We start from the raw sequence: 22,534 nt of genomic DNA, 5'->3' as shown, positions 1-22,534 counted from the left end.
GTTCTTTCACGAAAATGTATTTGCACTAGGATTTTGTGTCTGCTAATCCTGTTCATTTAAAATAACAAACTTGTTGATATAGTGATGCAATTACGTACTTCACATACACTTCTGTAACAGGATATAAATGGCATTATCACAAAGGCAAAATAATATTGCCTGACTTCTCTGTACCTTAGATATTTCAGCTTGTATTTCATCTCTTTCTGTCGTCTAATCAGTTTATTCTGTCTTGTCTACCCACATATGTTTTTCCTTTACATTTTTTCATCCCATTCATCGTCTAATGTTTAAACTCAGTGGCCCATAATGTGAGTGTTAGATTTATCCCCTGTTTGTACAGGAACACGCCTCACCATAAAACTGATTAGGCCACCATTTTACATTGCTTCTTGGTAGGCACTCATTACAGACATGTATGCCAAAATTTAGTAACAGGCAAATAGTTTTCTTTCTCTCTCTTTTTGTTTCTTTTTTAGTTTGGTCATTGGGGATTGTGGTGGTGAATCCATCATTAACAATAAATGGAATAGATAGGTCATGGAAAAGTTTTATTTTTAAAATAGTTTTAAAAAAGTTTTATTTCCCACTGGTTTCTTCATGCTTCTGATATTAGTTTAAAATGAAAGTGGAATGTAAACATGGCCACATTATATATTGTGGAGAAAAGAATGTCAGACATGTATTTACTGGCTTACTTTGTCTAAGTTACTTATTATTATACAGTTGACAAATTTTCGGAAATGGAAACACAAGAAAAGTGGTGCTCAAGGTACTGAATTTCATCATTTTAAAAAGAAATCTTTGTGTTTTTTTTTTTTTTTTGGGTTGGAGCCGATCATGTTTATGTTTGCAGAAGTTACCATCAGCAGTTTTACTGTTCGTTTTCTATCCTGCTAGAACAGGATGCAGTGAGAACAAGTGTGGGTTGGGAAAGAAGTTTCTTTGTAACTTCAGCTTATTTCCATTATGCACTGTATTTGCATTCCAGCAAGCATGTGGGGGGTTGGGGATAGGATTGACAGTCTTTATAATGTATTTTTTAGGCAACAATGTGACAGACTGAGGATTTAATTATTTCTGATTTGCAAATTGAAATTATTCTAGATGTTCCTATTTGTTTTTTCCTGCACAGTTTTGAATCAAATTTATCTTCATTTAGTATCAATCATACATTTTTACTTCCAAATATGGATTGGATTTGGATGCATGGCCACATTATATACAGCCCTTCTACAACTATATACAACTTGAGTTAAATATGTACGCAAAGCAAGAAAGTCTGGTTCACTTTGAACTGTTGAAAATGCAAAAGCAGTAATCCTCCTGTTTACACTTTTCTAAATATAATTATGGACTCCCTAATGTCTGTCTTTTTTTGATTCATGTGATTAAGTTAGAGTGAGAGGACTTCAGAACATATACATGTTACTTAGTTTTAATGCACTTTTTGTGTAAATTTTGATATTTTGCACACCTTTTTTGTATATGATTTTTATTTGAGCAGCAGTGGTTTATCGGGGACTTCATTGTATGTATTTATTTGTTTTGAAAAAAAAGGCACATTATCAGATAAGATGCTAATAAGATAATTAAGAGGCTGATCTAAAGAATGTCACCTTTTATTCCTTTGTATTCTTTAGATGTATTTTTTAACAGTTTATAATAAAAATGTTTTTTTTTATCCTCTCATCTCAGGTGAGCATAGTTATTCTGATATTAATGTGAACCTAATGAGAGTTTCTTGCTGATTACCTGTGGTTAATTTCGCCCAGCAATGTGAAAAATATGGCAAAAGAAGGCAACTGAAAATGCAAAGTAGGAAAATATATATTCCCGGCAGGGAATCTGACATCTTCACTTTATGCAGTTTTTATAGTTGCCCCCATAGGTGAAATTAAGTTAAAAATCTTTCAAGCATTCCCAACTTGCAGTCCGTTGTGGATAACATTCATGAGTCACAGATCTGTAGTCTCAGAACAATGTTAACTAAATACTAACAGCAGAGAACTACATTTATAATACATTTTGCATTGTTAAACTTCGGGGGGTATGTTGAGCAAGTCCCACACTAACAGTCAAGGTTAACATAGGAAATAATGAAAACCGTATCACAGAGCTTTTTACACTAAATTATTAACCAAACATTTTACTAATTCAACATGTGCCTAATTCATTAGAGGTTATCTTTTATTGTAATGATACCCAGGGTTATGTTTAATAGTATTTGATCGCTGGCATTTTGATGCAAAGATGTTTGAAAGTCTAGAAGTAATTTTCAAGACATGGTGTTCAAGTTGATTATTTATAGACTTTCAGAAAACTAGTGGGCAAATATTGTACTGTAGATTTAATCTCCATTCTACTACCTAACTAGGCAAATGAGAAAACCTCATGCTTTTTTACTTACTCTGTTGTGTTCTTACACCATTGTTTGTTACATCTCCTCCTACTGATGCTTGAAGGTAAGTAAAAAGCAGACAGTTTTCTTATTTCTATCATTTTATGTGTTTCAGCTAAGACAGTCCCAGTCCTACTGTACAGATACAGAATGTCTTCAGGAGAGTAAGTTAAACTTAATTTATTAGTGTATTATCTATTAACCTATTATTTTTTGTCTTGCCTTGCTTAGAAATTCAGTGTTGAATGTTGTCCCACTTTTTTGGTGAAGCACATTTGTGATTTATTTTGTGTTGGGAATGTTTCGAGCAGCGGTTCTAAACAATGGAGACTTGCGAAAGTATTTAGAAAATTGTCAAATGTGTTTAAGTAGTTTTTTTTTATTATTTTTTTTATTTTTATTAATTTTATTACAATCCATACAAAGCAATCAAGTTTTTACAAAAAGAAAAATTGTGTTAAGAACAGATCGATCCCCACCCCTCGTGTTTAAGTAGTTTTAAGATGCTCAATAAGAAAAAAGTTCATATTAAAATGTCAGTAAGCAGCATTACTGATTGATTGAATTATAGTCATGTCATGTCATTTTCAAATCCACTTAGTCCTGAACAGGGTCGCGGGGGGTGCTGGAGCGTATCCCAGCTAGCATAGGGATGCAAGGTAGGAGCAAACCCTGGACAGGTGCCAGTCCATTGCAGAACTACATACACACACACACCAGGGCCAATGTAGTACCACCAATCCACCTAATCTGCATGTCTTTGGAATGTGGGAGGAAATGGGAAACCCACACTGAACATGGGGAGAACATGAACCTGGGTCTCCTTACTGCTAGGTGGCAGCGCTGCCACTGTACCGCCCTTGAATTAAAGTACCACTTAGAAATGGTAGTAATAGTCACTAGGATGCCCCTGCCTTGTTTATATGCATTTGAATATCTTTGTTTAGAACCACCATCTTGATTTCCCAGAGTATCAAAGACAAGTTCATACACTTATACTTTAAATAAAATAAGTAAATTTAACCCCTGACTATATATTCTGCACCGTTGCTGATGTGTTAAATGTTGCAAAATTCAAGACATCTGTCCTGAGTTTTAAAGTAGTATTTTGAGTTGAATCACACAAAAAGACAAAACTAACTGTATGATTAAGGTGTATCCAGCAGAGAGCACTCTTTCGCCCCAGGATGTTTTTCTTGATGCAGTATTAACTAGAATCAATGCTATCCCTTTTGTACCCATGGCGTAAAATAATTACAGGAGAGAAATATGGTACAAAAAGAGTTATATGTATTTATCCTCAAGTTTGCTGACAATACCACTGTAATAGGTCTGATTAGTGAGGACAATGAGATGGCCTACAGGGAAAGGTCAGACTCCTGTCAGAATGGTGTCAGAACAACAACCTCACCCTCAACGTTAGCAAAACTAAGGAGATGATTGTGGATATTTGCAAAAGGCAACAGCGCACAGTCCCAGGTGAGGCTGTGGAGCAGGTCAGCAGCTTTACGTTCCTCTAAGTTACCCTCACTGATGACCTTAAATGGTCAAATCACACTGCGGCAGTAGTCAAGAAAGCCCAACAACGCCTCTACTTCCTCAGGAGACAGAGTAAAGCCCGGATGTCCCCCACAACCCTGTGCAGATTCTACAGGTGTACTGTGGAATCCATCCAGACAGGATGCATCACATCCTGGTATAGCAACTGCTCAGTTCAGGACTGCAGAGCTCTGCAGCGCGTGGTAAAAACAGCACAGCAGATCACGAGCACAGAGCTCCCTGCGATCCATGACAGCCACACTACACGCTGTCTCAGGAAAGTGAACCATATCAGGCGGGACCCCAGCCACCCTGCACTGTCACGTTTCACCTTCCTCCCATCTGGGAAGCGACTAAAGTCCATTTGGATGCACACCTCCAGGTTCAGGAACAGTTTTTACCCAACTGCAATCAGACTCATGAACAATCAGTAACCTTGTGTCACCTCCACTGCTACCTGCACATATACTTCTGCCACTGTCTCTATTTATTCCTAGGATTCTGGTTTTATTTATTTACTTATTTATATTTATTTATTTATTACACATGACAATAAAGAATTTAAATTAAGTTGCTTTAAAAGATATCATTCATTCCCAGAATATAATGTATAATCCTGTATATACAGGTAATATTCCGTTACAACGAACTCCCAGGGACCTAAAAAATATTTTTTTGTAACGAGATTCTGTATTTGTTACTATAGTGCTTTCTTTAACTTGTATTCTGGCGTTTGCAATCATTTCAATAGCTTCTTTCACGTTAATTTTGATCTCCTCCTGCCTACAAGTTATGCTGACGAGAATTTTTCTCAGCATTTCCTTGCGATAATACACTTTCATGGTGTGAATGATGCCCAAATCCAATGGCTGAAGCACTGCTGTGCAATTGGGTGGGAGGAATTCAACGCAAACATTATCTAAATGTGGAAGCTTGTTTTGGGCAGCACAGTTATCAATAAGGAGCCGAATCATCCTCCTTCATATTGTGAGGTTTCTGAACTCTTTTGAGATCCTCCCAACCCCTCCACTCCCCACCCAACGGGAACGACACGCTGAAATGCGTCCTGAAGCGTGATTGCAGCGTCTGTGGAAGATTGTTTGTCTGTTGCTGGGGCAGGGCAATTGGAGGCTCACAGCGCTGCAGTAAAGCGCCACAGAAGCAAATCCTAAAAGATTGGGGTCGCGCTATAAGTCCCTGTCTTGCACCCAGCTTTATTCAGCTTGAAACAGGAACGGCACAGTTATTTATTGTAGTGTGATCTGCCACTTTGCTATACACAGACACAGCAGTCAGGCAGAGTCGTGGCCAGGTCAGTGATCATGTAATCCTGTTATCTACATTTACAATTTATGTGCTCCTAACCTTGCATCACCCCTCGAGATCTTTTCTGTTTACTTTTGGCAGAGAGACGCAGCATATCTGTAAGCCTGCTATTGCCCCGTACAGACGCGGAGATCGCACTTCGGGATGCTCTTTGGCTTGCTGTCTAGTTGGGGGAGGTACCAAGAGAGTTTACAAACCTCACATTTTCTTGAATGAGTGCTGCATTAATAGGAATGTTTCTTGAATGTGCATCACTGAACCACATAAAAATGGCTTTTTCGACGTCTTCAAATGCAGCAGTTCACATGCGTTTGCAACTCGAGATTTTTCTACTTTTTTTGCTCTGTCTTTCAAGAAAGTTGACAGTGTCGATGGCGAAATTCCAAATTCACGTGTCATATGGGGAAGCTGTCGGGACCATAAAAATACTTCATTGTAATGAAAATTTTGTTGTAAAGATATTCGTTGTAATGGAATTTTACACACATATTCAGACCGGAGAGAAGCAAAGGGACATCATGGCCAAGTGGGAGAATGTTGACACATAGATGTCCCATCCAGCAGCGAAGAATGTTGGTTGCATGGTGAGATGCTTCTGACATCGTGCTGGATCCTCATCATTATAAACACTCACATAATTACATATTCATAGAATTCATATAATTTATGTCAGATATGGATGACTACCAGAACCACTGGCTGGTTATTAATATCTTCACAGACTCTGGGGTTTTTAACCATATTAGTCAAGCAGATATCAGCACCTTTTAACATAACCTGCTTGTGCCCTTCACATGTTTTCTGCCTGTCTCCCCAACCTGACTTACAGCTATCATTTGTCAGTCTCCCTGGCAGTCTCTTTCTCTCTCTCAGCTGAATTGCATGGCTTTGTGAAATAAATTTCACAAATTACATTCGGCACAAATAACCTTCTTGCTGCATAAGGGTGGTTGTGTGGCATTGGCAACCCATCCAAGGTTTGGGTCCTGCCTCTGACCAAGTGCAGTCGCAATAGGCAATGGCTCCATGTGACCATGAACTGGTTAAGCTGATTAGATAATGAGGAACATATGACTTTAGCTATATCCATTACACACGGGATGAATGAGATTCCAAATTCTGAAAATTTTTGAAAGACTTGGCCCTAAGCCATTTTGGATTAGGAAAAATTCAACCTGTATTAACTGTAGTGTACTTGATTCATTGAAAAAAAAATTTCAACTTAAGTTCAATAACATCTTTTTACTTCAGTTTCTTTTATTCTCAAATATCTGAGAAAAAATATGCAAAAATAAAATTCAAAATAATGTTCTGAGGTAAACAAAATTAATTAAAAGAAGTATCACATAAGGTCTAAATTCAATAACCATTAAATAAGCCACTTGAAATCCATTGTGAAGTCTGAGCAATAGCAATGAAATGTAATTGAAATGGAGAAAAGACAGCATGTCTGCATGTTCAGTTCAGGTTTGCTCTTTTTTGAGTAAATGTGTCCTTGCAGCAGAGAATAGATGCTCTGACATTGATGGTGCAGGAATAAAAGACAGTCCCACTCTGATTGGCAAGTGTTAGAATGCGTCCTTCATTCGTCTTTGTGCATTCTCTTAATAGAACACTGATGATTAATCAAAATAGCTCATGTGTACCTTGCAGCTGTAGTATTGTTTAACTGGGTTAGCACTGCAAGTCAGTTACGATCATATTTTTATTTCACAAAATGAGTTATATATTCATTGATAGGGTTTGTTAACCCCCCAAAATGTTTTTTGCAACCCAATTGATGTTACACGATGACATTATCAACTGCTGATTATTACATTAAAAATGTACAAAGTATCACATTTTTACTTCTGATTAAGCCAACTTTATCAATTTTTCATACATTTATATATATGGTAATGATTATGCAAATAAAAAAATATGCTGCCAATAGTATATTACATTGAACTGCAACTCAAGATCACTTCTGATTGTATTCAAAAACTTACTCTTATGACTTGTGTAATTTGATACATTTTGTGGTTTTATTGATTTTGGGAATGAAAGCTCATTTTTTTCAAGCTATTCCGACCAGTCATACTATGGGTAACTCAGTTTGTCAGAATAGTGCCCAAGCCACCAGATGCTATGTACGCAGTGGCATTTTTAAAGTATAAATGCAATAACCTCCACATCTACTTGGTTAATATTAAAAATTTTGTGATTTGTATTTGTGGTAGCACTTTAGATACTGCAAAAATGCATCTATTTCTCATTTGATCTTATGTAGCAAGACCTTCTTTGAGTTTTCATAAGACTTTTAGTGCATCAGCAGACTGTTTATCCATCATTTATTCATCTCTGTAATGTGACCTAATAACAAATCTTCACTTTTGAGTGGTGTAAGGTGTCTTAACTGAGACAAATTTCACTTATTACATAATTAGTATAGTTAGTATAAGCCCTGTGAATCCTTCATATTAACAAGTAATTTTACTGTCATGTCAAGATGCCAGACTGCACAGAGCTGAATAACTTACTGATGTTTTAGAAGTTCTATGAAGACCAAAACAAGCCTTTGTTAAGGTCTTGTTCCATAAGAGAAAATGAATAATTGATGCATTTTTGCAGTAACTGTACTAAAGTGTTACCAAATTTGTTATTAGTAAACATATTGCTCAGTGGTTAATTGTTAACTGGGTTTTCATTTTTTATTTTTTTATTTTTTTGTCCTGTTGTTACCACTGTTCTGTGATTAATCACAAGATCAGAATGGGAGGGCTAGTTCTCATTACTATGCTATGGAGGTTCCTTACATACCAAATTGTTTCCCTTTCAGAGGCTCAAACATGTACATTGTACTGCCATGGAATATTAAATCAGCCTTGCATATTCTGTATGTTATGGTGTTAGAATTTTCTTGTAAGAATATGTCTCCATGCTTTGCTTCTTTTTGAAATTTCCACCATTGTCCATTTTTCTTCAATCCATTTTATATTTACAACACTATGCAAACTCCTTCAAATTAAGCAATTAACCAGCTAGAGGTTTGAAAATGTAAATAAAAAATTGACACTGAGAATATGAAACAATTGTTTCAGCTCTACTTGACTCTAATAAGTATACTTAGTTGGACTTAGCTGTGCTAAAACAAATTAAGTATTCTGAAAGAAAATAAATTACTAATTTCAAATTAATAAAAATGTGTTATTTTCAAGTAAGGTAGACAATTCACCAATTTCATGTGAAATTGCCATTTCACATAAAATAGTTGGACAAATATTTGAAAGTTAGTGTTGAATTTAAATTCATATTAATGTACAGAGCTAAAACAAAGTTGACAAGCACTTAATTTTAGGCTGTGGCTTAAATTAGAAATGGAAAATAATTTTCCCTGGAAATAACACACATAAGTATCTACACTTTAGTGTTGGCATGAAAAACCAAGGCAATTGGGAGAGGTAGCTGGGTGCTGAACTGAAAATTCTAGTGGTCTAATCCTGCTGTTATGTTGTGCTATGGGATATGATATGAAGGTAAGACCCTCCAACAAAATATACTTAAACAAATACATTTTATGAAGTGAAAGAGGTATTCAGCTTGAATTCCTTTGGATACATTTAACTACACATTCCATTTCAAATGCCACTGGTGCCTTAATTGCACTTGGGTATTCACATTATGGCATAACTATGTGTCAGTTGCTTTGAGTATTAAAATGGCAGACCAATTTTCAAGTACATATATAAAACATTTTGAAAAATCTGTGTTTAAATCAGTGGCCAGTTCTGTAATCCAATGCCAATATAGCTCATGTAGTATTTCTTTAAAGAATACTAGGGGACTTCACACCCTGCTCGCTTTGCTTGTCAACCCCCTGGCGTGTGCTACACGCCAGCCACTTCACGTCTCTGCTGCTCGCTTAAGTGGATTTCACTTTCACCAATCAACAAATCTTTTAATTCTCGTGGATACACCTCTTCATTGGGAAGAAACACTACTTTACCCTGATGGCAACACAAATTAGGCGATCTACAAGTCTCTGACTTAAAGTTTAAATCCAAACAATATATTCAATCTCTTTTCACTGTTACATTATTTCACTGAGTAATAATTTCCGTTTTTTTGCGCAAGTGCAATCTTTACTAGAATTTTTTTGAGTCTTTCGAATTTTAGTACTTTCATTATCTCTAACCTGCTCTGCATGTGTAACGTTTTTGAATTCTTTATGATGTTCTACTTTATTTCTGGCCCCTGGTGTGGTTAAATCTCTTGGAACAAAGTCTGGTCTCGCAGGATGTGAAAGTGTCTCTCTGAAAAAGTCACGTCTCGTCCCAGGCTAAAAAGTCTTGTCTCGCCCCAAGATTTTTTTATTATAATAGTGAGATTTATAATTTGGTATTGCTCTTATTTTACAGTAGCTTTTGAAATGTGTAGAAGTAATAAACTTCAATGTCTTTAAACAAACAGCTACTGTATGTCTTTTTGCTATGTGAAGTGAAGATAAGTGATATATGCCACAGTGGGCTCTGAAATGTTTTTGATATGGATGATTCTGGTATGTTGTCTAAAACAATCAGTGAGCTGTTTACTAGAAATAAAAGAATCAGGTTATTGGTCAAATAAGAGACCCTAGGTAATTTAAAAATTCCTAGCAGGGCATCATGTTTGACAGTTAAGTTGGCCTTCATTCTAACTTGCTTGTGATTTACCTCAGTTAGAGAGAACTACTGCAGATAAATAATGTACAGTTTTTATAGTCAAGTTGCTCTTTAAAGCTAATCTTCCTAAAGCAATATATAAAAACAAATATGGCAGAATGTTTGATAAACACTTCACAAAGTTTTTACAGTAGTTCTGTCTCCTTTAAAACATTTCATTTTCCTTAGAATAGCAGTTTTTACCCCTTCTGCATTAAGATAATTGGTCAGCTGGTTTATCAATGAATTTGTAGTATTTCACTATTACCAAAGTCTGTTTTTCATTATTGTTAAGAAATGAGAGTGAAGGGACTGGGTAAAAGTCCCAGCCATATCATCAATTCTAAAGTTATACAGATGTAAAAGCTCACACCCTTTAACAAAGTCACCAGAAATAGGACTGCAACACTCTTATTTATCTTGTAAAATCTAATAAAGTAACCTGTCTTTGCATGAACGTCAGCAGTTGTCTCTTATACAAAAAAGAATGGGAGGTGGACGACAGCCTTGAGGTGACCCAGTGGATGAAAGTAGCTCATTAGAGAACATTCTTCTAAAAATATTCAGAACACAGTCAACTAAATTAGGGCTTAAACAGACGTTGTCTAAGCAGTGGCCATGATGGAAAAGATGATTTATTATGTATCAGTATAAATCTGTGACTGTGTGTGGAGATGTTATCCCTGTTAGGCCATGTGAGTTTTCTCCAGATACTTCAGTTTCCTCCCGCATCTCAGAGACATACACATGTTAAGGTTCATTGGTAGCTGTAAGCTGGCTCTATATGAATGAGTGTAGGTGTGGGAATAAGTGTACAGAAAGTAGTTGAGACAAATTAGAATCACCTCTTCATATGAAGTATCCTGGAAAACCAAGACATAACCTTTCAAAGCTAAATCTACCCAGAGGTTGGGTGGTTTGCATTTAACGATATACAGTAGCTATCCTACTGTGCAGAAACATTTAATTAGGTAAAACATGGCTATGCACTTCTCACTGTTCGTAGGAACTCTGTACTTATTAGGCCACAATTGTCCACACAGTCCACTACCATTTTAAATTAACATTTAAGAAATACAGGGGTTATTGGCCACATTTTGTTTTAATTGGCTTTTTCTGTATTTATCTTTTTAGTGCCAGGACCAAACTCTTCCAGCAATGGTGACCTTACATTGCCAATGATAATGGTGGCATGGGTAATCATTGCTTTGGTTCTGTTTCTTCTAAGACCTGCCAGCATGAGAGGGCCAAGTGCAGCAGGAAAGTCCTCTGGTCCACATAATGTAAGTATTATATCTAGGTCCTCAATTTACTCCAGGTGTGTTACACTTTCAGGAACAGTCTACTATTATGTGAATATTTGTGTTTAACCTTAATTAATCTGAATATTTTCATTAACTGAGGAAAATCAAAGGTAGAATAATAAGGGGCAATCAGAAATTTTCAGATGAAAACCTGAAAGGGTTATTCTGAGGTAATATTGAATCTAAAAGTGACAGCGCATGAGAAAGCAGACACTGCTAGGATTAGCTATTGGTCGTCTAGATCAATTCTTCATGAAAGAAATTCAGTGTTTTTTAGGTCAGTTCTTTTTTCACAGTTCTGATATACATTAATTTGTCATTACATTCTGTGCCGTTCAGTAAGGCTTTTTTTTATTATAAATTAAAAAATACTGTGCCTGTTCTTGTGTTTTATTATGGGGCCTTAGGTTTTATAGTTTTTGCTTTACTCCTATCAACAAGTCTGGTTTCAAGGCAGAAATAAATTTCCTCTGTGTCTGCAGCTTGTACAGATTGTAAAAAAGCATGTTTTCTGGAAAAACAATTTTTGTAAGATTCTGTAATTTTAAAAGTTGGACTATGCTTTTTATTCAGTTTCTGCAGTATTCTTACAAAACACATTTATTATGTATGTGTTTACATACTACAAATCTACACAATAAAAATGAAATGAGTGAATGTTACTGTTTTATAACAATGTTTTTTGTGAACACCAGTGCACTGTGATTTTGATACTTGACTGCTACATGCATTCAGATCCCAGATACATGTAGTACAACTCTACTAATCATGAAATCAGTGATTGTACATCTGACATTGTATCAGTGTGTTTTAAATTAGCTACAGTATATCATGTAAGAGCTTTAGGACAGACTGGCATTATCCATTTTGTCAGGCTGGAATCCAACTCCTGGCTTAGGGAACTGCTGACAGACAATTTTATTGCCAGTTAAAAATTCTGTTTGCCTGAATGGGCTTCCCTTTAGTATGCAGCCTCTGTAGCTTTATCTGATAAGATGATAAATATCAGACAATACACTAGCCAGGGACATCTTTCTAGGAACACTTGAAATGGACACTCAAGTTCTGAAACAGGGGCCATAAATTAAGGATGAGTAACATTGATGAACAAAACTTTGCACCAGTGGTCAGCCAAGAAGATGGGATTATGTGCATCCAAGAAGCCAATAACAAGACCTGTATTTCTCCATATAAAAACTCCTGTAACACCCTAACTATTGGCTCTTTTTCACCTGAGCTGCAGCTCAGCCTAGTCAAGGATGAAGGTTATGTAGTCAGATAGGTTGAAGCAATGCCTTTTACTTCAAAGGGGCAACTGTGCTGGACTGGAAGGGTGGAATATCTGTCTGTATTGGAGTTTAGACAAAGCTGCTTTTAGTCCGAACTTGCTGAGGACATTAAGCGCATAAATGAGAGAGAGAGACCATACGTAAACCATGTGTTTGTCTTGTTGAAACAGCAATTTACTACCAACCGAGGATATGTGTATTTAAGGGGAAGAAGAAGACTAGCTCCTGAAACAAAAGAAAGTGTGCTTAAAATTCCTGCACGTGTGTCTAGAGAAAGCTGACAAGAAAGGAACAGCATTACCCATAAGTATTACTTTGATTCTGAGGACTATTAATTCTAGTCTATACTAATAAAAGGCAAAGCCCTCACTGACGGACTGACTGACTCACTCATCACTAATTCTCCAACTTCCCGTGTAGATAGAAGGCTGAAATTTGGCAGGCTCATTCCTTACAGGTTGCTTACAAAAGTTAAGCAGGTTTCATTTCGAAATTCTACGCGTAACGGTCATAATTGAATCCTACTTACGTACATATATATGTCCATTGCCTGCAGCTTGGTCACCGTGTGAGGCGCCGTTGCATCCCCCATCACCACGCCTCCCACATAGTTGGCTGCCTGCCTATATTGCGTCCCCCATCCCCAACGCCTCCCACGTAATTGCCTGCCTGCCCATATAAGGCCGTCCGTGGCTCTAGTCTCTTCATTCCCTTCTTTGATTCGCCACAGTAATCACGTCTCCCTGCTTATAACTGATGCCTTTTTATTTAATCCATGGCTTCTCCGCAGTTTTATTGTTCGTTTATTACGATGTGAAGTTATCAATGAAGGCTGTTGTATGCTTACAACGCTTGACAGATGCCGAATGTTACTTCAACACAAGTCCTGCAAATACTAACGTAATTGAAACAAACCATGAAACTCAAACCGTTTATGACAGCAGCAATCCAAGCTGAAAGAGAACAGTAAAAAGGAGGTGTGTCAGACATTGGGGTACATTTTCTAATGCAGCTAGATGGAAACAACTTTATGACGTTGCCACCAAATACTCACAGAAAAATCCACAAGTTAATAGACATGCTGTCGCTAAATACTCACAGGCAAATCCACAACTTAATAGAGACACTGCCGCTAAATACTCTCAGGCAAATCCACAAGTTCCTAGAGACGCTGCCGCTAAATACTTGCAGGCAATTCCACAAGTTCATAGACACGCTGCCGCTAAATATTCGGGAATGCCTGTTAAACATCTTAGATTCACGAGTACCGATTTGGGTAGTGAACACTTCGATGAATGAAACCTGTTATCTTTACAACGGTTGACAAACATGGAATATAACTGGGAACACAACACGTCCTCCAAATACGAACCTGATTGAAAGAAATAATGATAATCAAATCCTTGATGACAGCAACACTCATAACAGTCACAAAACAATTACATTGACAATAATGTTACGTTATTTTTAAAATGTTTCCTTTTCTTTTTCATAACTTCTTTAACGCACTACTTCTCTGCTGCGAAGCACGAGTATTTTGCTAGTTTAATATATAGGGAAAGGTAACTATTGTATTATGATACTCGCATAACCATAACTAAAGATAATAACCTTGTAAAAGATGAGTTCTATCGCTGTGTTATAAGTTCCTTCCCAAATCCAGTCAAAAAATGCATACGCTTGATAACCAGCTAAAAAATTTACAAACAAGCTCTCTTAAAACATCTTAACCGCATGAATTGAACAATCGAAGAGTTTCTCTATAAGAGTCCAAAGCTCTATCAAAGAACTGAGTCTCCTTAGTAAGTACATTATGCTCAGACCCTTCTTGCATAGAGCCACTGTTGTCAGACCAGACCAATTTGGTGTTTATGTAGATCCCCAGGTACTTGTAGTTTTGCACCAATTCCATGTCCTCCCCCCCAAATAAGGAATGAAGTTCACCACCAGCTCTTCAGTCTTGCAGGTTGTTGTCTCTCCACCACAACACAAAGTCCTCCATCCTTCTTGTAGTCGGACTCGTCTCCATTATTAATACAGCAAATGATGGGGGAATCATCTGAAAATTCCTGTAGGTGGCAAGCACTGGTTAGTGCTGGAAGTCAGTTGTGACGAAGGGACAGTTCCTTGATGTGCTCCAGTATTACACACCACCAATTCTGAAGCACAGTCCCTTAGTACACAAACTACTGTCTGTTGGTCAGTTAGTCCATGATTCATGACACTGTGGAGGCATCAAGTTTATGGCCTTGAGCTTTTCTGAGAGTCGATGAGGCAGAATGGCATTAAAAGCACTGGAAAAGTCAAAAAACATTATCCGGACTATGGTGCTGACTTTGTCCAAGTGGGAGTAGGCTATGTGGAGCATGTAGCATGCAAATTTAGGGAAAGGGAGAGTAGGTGTTGAGGGGACCCTTCAGAGCTGGCAGTCACTTGTTTTTAGCACCCTGGGGCCCTGAAGCCTTGTTTATGCAGAGTTTTCCCAGCTCTCTCCTCAACTGATCAGCAAAGACACACAGTCCAGAAAGTGGAGGGAGGCAGGAGACCACAGGTATGATGTAATTGTATTGGAAGGTCTGTGAGGTAGTAGCAGACTGTCTATATCCTGGCTGTGTTACTCAAAAAGCATACCCCAGTCAGTGAGCCTTCTCACCCACCATTGTCCATTCCTGTATGGTCCTGATGGCGGCTGGCAGCCGCTGGACAGTGAGTTTATATGCTGGCATGAGGTGTACCAAATTATGGTCCTGTTTTCTCTTGTTGTACAGTCGACAAATTGGTACAAATTGGTAAGGGTGGAGGAAAGCAAAACATGCTTAGGTCCGTAGAGGTCGTAATGAAAGTACTGGGATGGTCAGTAGTGAGATTACCAATTACAGAATATACTATGTTTTTTGCAGTTGCCGCGACTGACGAACGTGGAATGTTAACTGCCAGTAGTACAGTACAGAGCTTATTGCAGCTTCAGCTTGCAACATTTCTCATACCTTTCCTGAACATATCTTTTGCTTCCCACCTTCAAATTTGGGTTTTACAGGAATAATTTACATCATATAGAGCAGGGGTGCCCAATATGTCGATCACAATTGACCGGTAGATTTGAAAGGGAGTGCAGGTAGATCGCTTTGCATTAAAAAAAAAAAAAAAATTTTAAACGTTAGTCTACATATCCTCCCTATGGCATTTGCCTCTTGATTGACATACAGGGCAGCCAGTCTGAGATCTCTTTTCTTTTAACACACTGGTCATCCCGCACGCACGATCAAATGGCGAGCTACTGCAAAACTCCGGCTGTGATCTAGTTAGCCTTCCAATTTATATCGACTAAAGAAGGAATTTAAAAAAAAAATTGTTTGGGGAGGGTATGGGCTGAATGTGGAATTGGAAGAGGATTTTTTTCTCTCACAATGTCGCAATCGAAGTGCGTTTGTCTGATCTGTCAATCTATCATTGCTATTCCAAAGAAGGAAAATGTGGAAAGGCACTTTCAAACTGTTCATAAAAACTACAAAACTGACTTCCTTCCGAAAAGCGACCTGAGAAAGAGAAAGGAGAGGGAACTAAAATCGCAGTTAATCGGACAGCCATCATTTTTCACTCGGCTGAATTCAAAAGCAAAGGCAGACACACCGAAGCATTGTTCCGGGTGAGTCACTCGATCATTAAGCATAAGAAGTCCTTCCAAGATGGAGAGATGACAAAAGATGCCTTCATTGAGACAGATGGCTAGGGAGAAATTCCTGCTGAGATTTCAAGACCCCTGGCCAGAGAAAATGGAGTTTCTCCTTGTCATTAAACATGCAGAATACAAGCAACTTAATAACGATCAATGGCCGCTAGACTTGGCTTTTTTTTTTGATCTGACCAACATGTTGAATGAGCTTAATTTACAGCTGCACAGAAAAGAGAACTCAATGGTATATGATTAATAGCTCAGTTAATGCTTTCTAACGAAAAATGCAACATCTGTCCTCAAAGCTGCAGTGCCTTGATTTGGAGAACATCCAAAACCTCGTGTCAGAGCTGGAGATGCAATGGAAGGCGTATGCGCAACTTTACAGCATACGCTACACAGAACAGATTGACAAAATTGCCTGTCAGACTTTGACAGACGGTTTCAAGGCTCAGCTTTTCTTGAGCCAATCGCTACATTTAAGTGCTATCCATTTAGGGAAGATGTTGAGGGTGATTCACCTGCATCAAAAATTGCAACACTGTTTCACCTAAAACTCCTCTACAATGGAGGATGAGATTTTGACACTACAGGATGACATTCAGCTGAAGTCTGGGGCTCTTGGACAGTTTTGGAACTTACTGAGGAAAAGTACCCAAACATGAGGAAATGTGCTACCTCCTTGACTGCATTATTCAGCTCCACTTATTTATGTGAGTCAGCCTTTTCCCACATGAAGATTATTAAATACAAATACTGTAGTGACCATAAATGTATTGAATTGTTATTGTGCCATAAAGGTTATTCAGTTATGTAAGGTATGACAACATATATTTTATGTATACTCAGTATATATACTATATATATATATATATATATATATATATATATATAGCCAAAAAAGTGTGGGCACCCCTGATTTAGAGATAACATTTCATACTCCTCTCCCAGCTTGTGTGTCTGTTTTTTTTTGTGTTTTTTTTTTTATAGACTTCACATCACCATTCCCTGCCATGTACCTTAATTTTTCTGGAAGAAAAAGAGAATCTAAGGACATGAGCATACATAGTAGTGAACTAGTTCATGCAAAGTGTTAAGTAAGTCTTGCCAAAACGAGGAATGTCTGTGGACATGCAATTGTGCTCCACATCTATGGTACTGTCAGAATTATGAGAGTAAGAAAGTGCAAGTATTGAAAGGATCATCCAAGACAAAAGATGCTTCTTTTTGTGTGTGTTTCAACTATTTCTCTGAGACTGTGTTGACTGATACAAAAATCTGTCAGTTGCTTTGATTTGTGTTCTCTTGTAGTCAGATAAATGATATATAGTGGGAATGCAACTGTCAATAAAGAACTGTGATTTGTCGACTGACTCCACAAATGGTAGATGCCTTCATGCTCATGAGTTACAACTTGAGTTAGAATGCTAGAGTGGAATATGGTTTACATTGCTTGCAATTTAAATTGTAAGTAAACTATTTTTCATTTCACTGAAAAACCCAAATGCACTTTTATCCTGTTGAAGGATTTTATGAGCATGGCATGCCAGTGCCATTTTTTATGGTGAAATGATATTAGTTTAATCTTTTTGACTGCAAAAAAATTTGTTTTATAATGCTATGCCCATTTCATTTTCACATTGCATTTATTTGTGGCAGTAAACTGTGTTCTGGTTACTTAATAATCAGTACCCATTTTTCACCATCACTTCCAGACAGAATGTTAGTTTCCAGGTGTTGTCTTCCTGGCTAGATAATAAAAATTATAATCTTTACAATGTCAATTAGAATAGAGTTTATCACACCTTAGTATGAAATGGTCATGAAATTTTTTAAACTAAAATTGATATGCTATATGTGCAAGAATTGTATTGTAATATGAACATAATCTCATATATATATATATATATATATATATATATATATATATATATATATATATATATATATATATGTCAGGGATGCCAGGGGCTATGACCCGGCGGGGCGCCAGGAGGGACGGAAGAGGGTCAGAGCCCGGCCTGGATCACGTGGGGTGTGCCTTCCGGGTTGTTTTGGGAGCCACGGGTCAAGGGCTTGGAAGCTCTTCCCTGTAGGGGCCCCGTGGCCACCGCCAGGAGGCGCCCCAATGCCTTGGGATTTGTTTCCCCAGCACTCCTGCCACACCAGGAAGTGCTGGGGAAGACTGGGGCGGTGCCGGGAGCAGGGGGAGGACAGCCGACACTTCCGCCACGCTGGGGCGTGGCCAGAAGATTGCCGGGAACACCTGGGGCTCATCCGGGTCCTCCATAAAAGGGGCCGTCTCCCGTCATTCAGGGCTGGAGTCGGGTGGAAGGAGGGCGAAGCAGTGGAGAGTGGAGCGGCCGAAGAAAGGCATTGTGGCCAGGACATTGGGAGTTTGGGGTTTGTGCACGTGACTGGGTCTTTGTGACCATTGTTTGGGGTCTTGGTGACCGATATATTGTAAATAGTTTGTAAATAAGCGTGTGGTGGTGTCAAAACAACATGTCCGCCTGTCTGTGCCGGGTACCGTTCACATCTGGCGTGTCGGCAGGATGCTCCGCCTGTTACAAGGCGGAGACCTGTACAAAAAATATTGTTGTGGGCGGCCCGGTGCAGCAGGGACCCCACCCACGTACGCCGGGTGCTGCGTGCACACAGCCCCGCGGGGTAAAGGAACCCCACGGACCGCCAGGGGTCCGCAGGAGGGCCGTTATTCCCTGAAGCGGGCGGGCGGCGTGCATTGGAAGAGTGCAGCGGTCTCCGGCAGCGCGCGTTGCTGGGCGCCGGGGCGGCATGGCGTCGGAGAGGCCACACCGAGGGCGTTTCCTCGGTATGGCGGGACCTGGGAGGTGAGTTCCCTGCCTATCGGCAGCCGGCCCTTGGGGGCCGGGCGTGTTTTGTTTTCCAGGCAGGGACCTCCAGGATCCGCGTCAGTGGCGGGCGCATGCTGGTTTGCGGGGCTCCGGCAGCACAGCGGCAGCCGCGAGGCTGCGAAGGAGGAGACGCTGCAGCTCGAGGCGCTGGCAACAGCAAGGCTGCCGGCAAGCGCGTCGCCGCCGCAGAAAGGGAGCCAAGATGGCGCGGACGGAAGTCCCTCCCCTGACAGGCACGCGATTGGGCGGTGTGTCTTGCGTGCCCGCCGATGACTGTAGAGAGGCGGACCAGGGAATGTCCATCACGAGCAGGGGAGACCCGATTGGGCGGAGGAGAAGGCCCACAGGAAGTGGCGGCGTCGGAGGCCGACAGTCAGGTAGGCTCAGCGTCGGTTAACTTCCTGTCTTTGCGGCTGCTTTGGCGGAGCTGGGCGTCCCTTCAGCCCGCCCGGGCAGCGTGTGTTACAGGTGCTATGTGCCCTCCGGGCTGAGGTGCTGGTACTGGAGAAGAAGGCGCTGGCGCTGAGAACGTTACTATCGACAGCGGGGCGGCGCGACGCTGGAATCTCCAGCGGAGAGGTACAGCGGAGGCGGTGAGTACAGCCGACTCCGTAAAGCATATGGGAGGGCTGCTGAAAAGGCTGTGAAGACAATGATCAGTTCGAGTAAGCAGCCCTCCGACAGGAGTGCGGCGCCGCGACTGCATCTTGGCGAGGGGAGTCCGTGAGGACGCTGAAGGGACACGGGCTGCTAAGTGCCCCGGGTCCTAGCGCCCTCCGCCCCGAGTTGGCTGCGGTCTTGCGCCGCACTATAGGGACGCAGACGGGACAGAGCGCCTTTTATTCCATAAGGAGTCTCAAACCGTCAGGCGTCCCAGAGTGAAGGGAGGAATAAAGGGCTGGGTGCGATTCCTCCGATAAGGTGAGCAGCGTTGCTGGGTGCAGCGTGTGGCTGGCTGCCCTCTGGGAGAGCAGAGGGAATCCCTGAGGCGGCGGAGAGAGCGGGCGGTGCCGGCGACTCCATCGTCGAGAGGGACACGGAAGCCGCGGAGAGGGTGCCGATCAGGCAAGTGCGGGGTGCGGTTGGAGGAACGCTGCCCGTGCGTGGCACGAGCTGGGTGCTTTGGCAGCGGTTCTGCCCTGTGTTCTCTTTGTAGGGGCGGACCCGGGCGAGTTGAAGGAACCCTTCGGCGGAACAGCCCTCTGATGTCGGGCCGTCTGCAGAAGGATCTCTCTGTCGGTGCGCAGGTGCGCTCGCAGCTGGAGGAGCCAGCGGGGAACGAGTGGCTCAGAACAAAGGCGTGGAGGTCCCGGAGGGGTGCCCACCAAGGAGGCCCGGGGTGCGGTAAAGGGGAGCACAACCTGTGCGAGGCACAGGGATGCACCATGGGTTGGTGTCTGGATTGTGTCTCCGCCCTGTCCCTGCTAGGAGTGCGGGGCCGGACCCCGGCTGTCCTCGAGTGGGGCCCGTTTCGGAGCTCTGCTGCCCTCGGGGGCGGGTCGCTCTTACCCACGAGTGGTCTTCGCTGGCTGTGGGGCACTGTCAGGGATGCCAGGGGCTATGACCCGGCCGGGGCGCCAGGAGGGACGGAAGAGGGTCGGAGCCCGGCCTGGATCACGTGGGGTGTGCCTTCCGGGTTGTTTTGGGAGCCACGGGTCAAGGGCTTGGAAGCTCTTCCCTGTAGGGGCCCGTGGCCACCGCCAGGAGGCGCCCAATGCCTTGGGGATTTGTTTCCCCAGCACTCCTGCCACACCAGGAAGTGCTGGGGAAGACTGGGACGGTGCCGGGAGCAGCGGGAGGACAGCCGACACTTCCGCCACGCTGGGGCGTGGCCAGAAGATTGCCGGGAACACCTGGGGCTCATCCGGGTCCTCCATAAAGGGGCCGTCTCCGTCATTCAGGGCTGGAGTGGGTGGAAGGAGGACGAAGCAGTGGAGAGTGGAGGCGGCCCGAAAGGCATTGTGGCCAGGACATTGGGAGTTTGGGGTTTGTGCACGTGACTGGGTCTTTGTGACCATTGTTTGGGGTCTTGGTGACCATATATTGTAAATAGTTTGTAAATAAGCGTGTGGTGGTGTCAAAACAACATGTCCGCCTGTCTGTGCCGGTACCGTTCACAATATATATATATATATATATACACACACACAGTGCATCACTTTTCCACATTTTGTTATGTTACAGCCTTATTCCAAAATGGATTAAATTCATTTTTTTCCTCAGAATTCTACACACAACACCCCATAATGACAACGTGAGAAAACTTTACTTGAGGTTTTTGCAAATTTATTAAAAATAAAAAAACTGAGAAATCACATGTACATAAGTATTCACAGCCTTTGCTCAATACTTGTCGATGCAACTTTGGCAGCAATTACAGCCTCAAGTCTTTTTGAATATGATGCCACAAGCTTGGCACACCTATCCTTGGCCAGTTTCGCCCATTCCTCTTTGCAGCACCTCTCAAGCTCCATCAGTTTGGATGGGAAGCGTTGGTGCACAGCCATTTTAAGATCTCTCCCGAGATATTCAATCGCATTCCAGTCTGGGCCACTCAAGGACATTCACAGAGTTGTCCTGAAGCCACTCCTTTGATATCTTGGCTGTGTGCTTAGGGTCGTTGTCCTGCTGAAAGATAAACCGTCGCTCCAGTCTGAGTTCAAGAGCGCTCTGGAGCAGGTTTTCATCCCGGATGTTTCTGTACATTGCTGCAGTCATCTTTCCCTTTATCCTGACTAGTCTTCCAGTTCCTGCCACTGAAAAACATCCCCACAGCATGATGCTGCCACCACCATGCTTCACTGTAGGGATGGTATTGGTCTGGTGATGAGTGGTGCCTGGTTTCCTCCAAACGTGACACCTGGCATTCACACCAAAGAGTTCAATCTTTGTCTCATCAGACCTGAGAATTTTGTTTCTCATGGTCTGAGAGTCCTTCAGGTGCCTTTTGGCAAACTCCAGGCGGGCTGCCATGTGCCTTTTACTAAGGAGTGGCTTCCGTCTGGCCACTCTACTATACAGACTTGATTGGTAGATTGCTAAAGAGATAGTTGTCCTTCTGGAAGGTTCTCCTCTTTCCACAGAGGACCTCTGCAGCTCTGACAAGAGTGACCATCGGGTTCTTGGTCACCTCCCTAACTAAGGCCCTTCTCCCCCGAGCGCTCAGTTTAGATGGCCAGCCAGCTGTAGGAAGAGTCCTGGTGGTTTCGAACTTCATCCACTTATGGATAATGGAGGCCACTGTGCTCATTGGGACCTTCAAAGCAGCAGAAATTTTTCTGTAACCTTCCTCAGATTTGTGCCTTGAGGCAATCCTGTCTCGGAGGTCTACAGACAATTCCTTTGACTTCATGCTTGGTTTGTGCTCTGACATGAACTGTCAACTGTGGGACCTTTATATAGACAGGGGTGTGCCTTTCCAAATCATGTCCAATCAACTGAAGTTAC

At 41.3% G+C, this 22,534-nt stretch overlaps 1 protein-coding gene across 1 annotated transcript in view; it reads left to right on the top strand.

The window, feature by feature from the left end:
• smim14 (small integral membrane protein 14) overlaps window positions 1-22,534 on the top strand; it is a 32,854-nt gene that overhangs the window by 8,834 nt on the left and 1,486 nt on the right. Inside the window, exons 3-4 of the mRNA XM_039751313.1 lie at window positions 2,517-2,565; window positions 11,080-11,228. Of these exons, the coding sequence (XP_039607247.1) occupies window positions 2,517-2,565; window positions 11,080-11,228 (198 nt within the window). The remainder of the gene's footprint in view (window positions 1-2,516; window positions 2,566-11,079; window positions 11,229-22,534) is intronic.

The sequence above is a fragment of the Polypterus senegalus genome, chromosome 4 (assembly GCF_016835505.1).
Source record: "Polypterus senegalus isolate Bchr_013 chromosome 4, ASM1683550v1, whole genome shotgun sequence".
NCBI lineage: Eukaryota > Metazoa > Chordata > Cladistia > Polypteriformes > Polypteridae > Polypterus > Polypterus senegalus.
The sequence above is the reverse complement of the archived record's forward strand: the minus strand, read 5'-3'. Positions and strand labels throughout refer to the sequence as shown.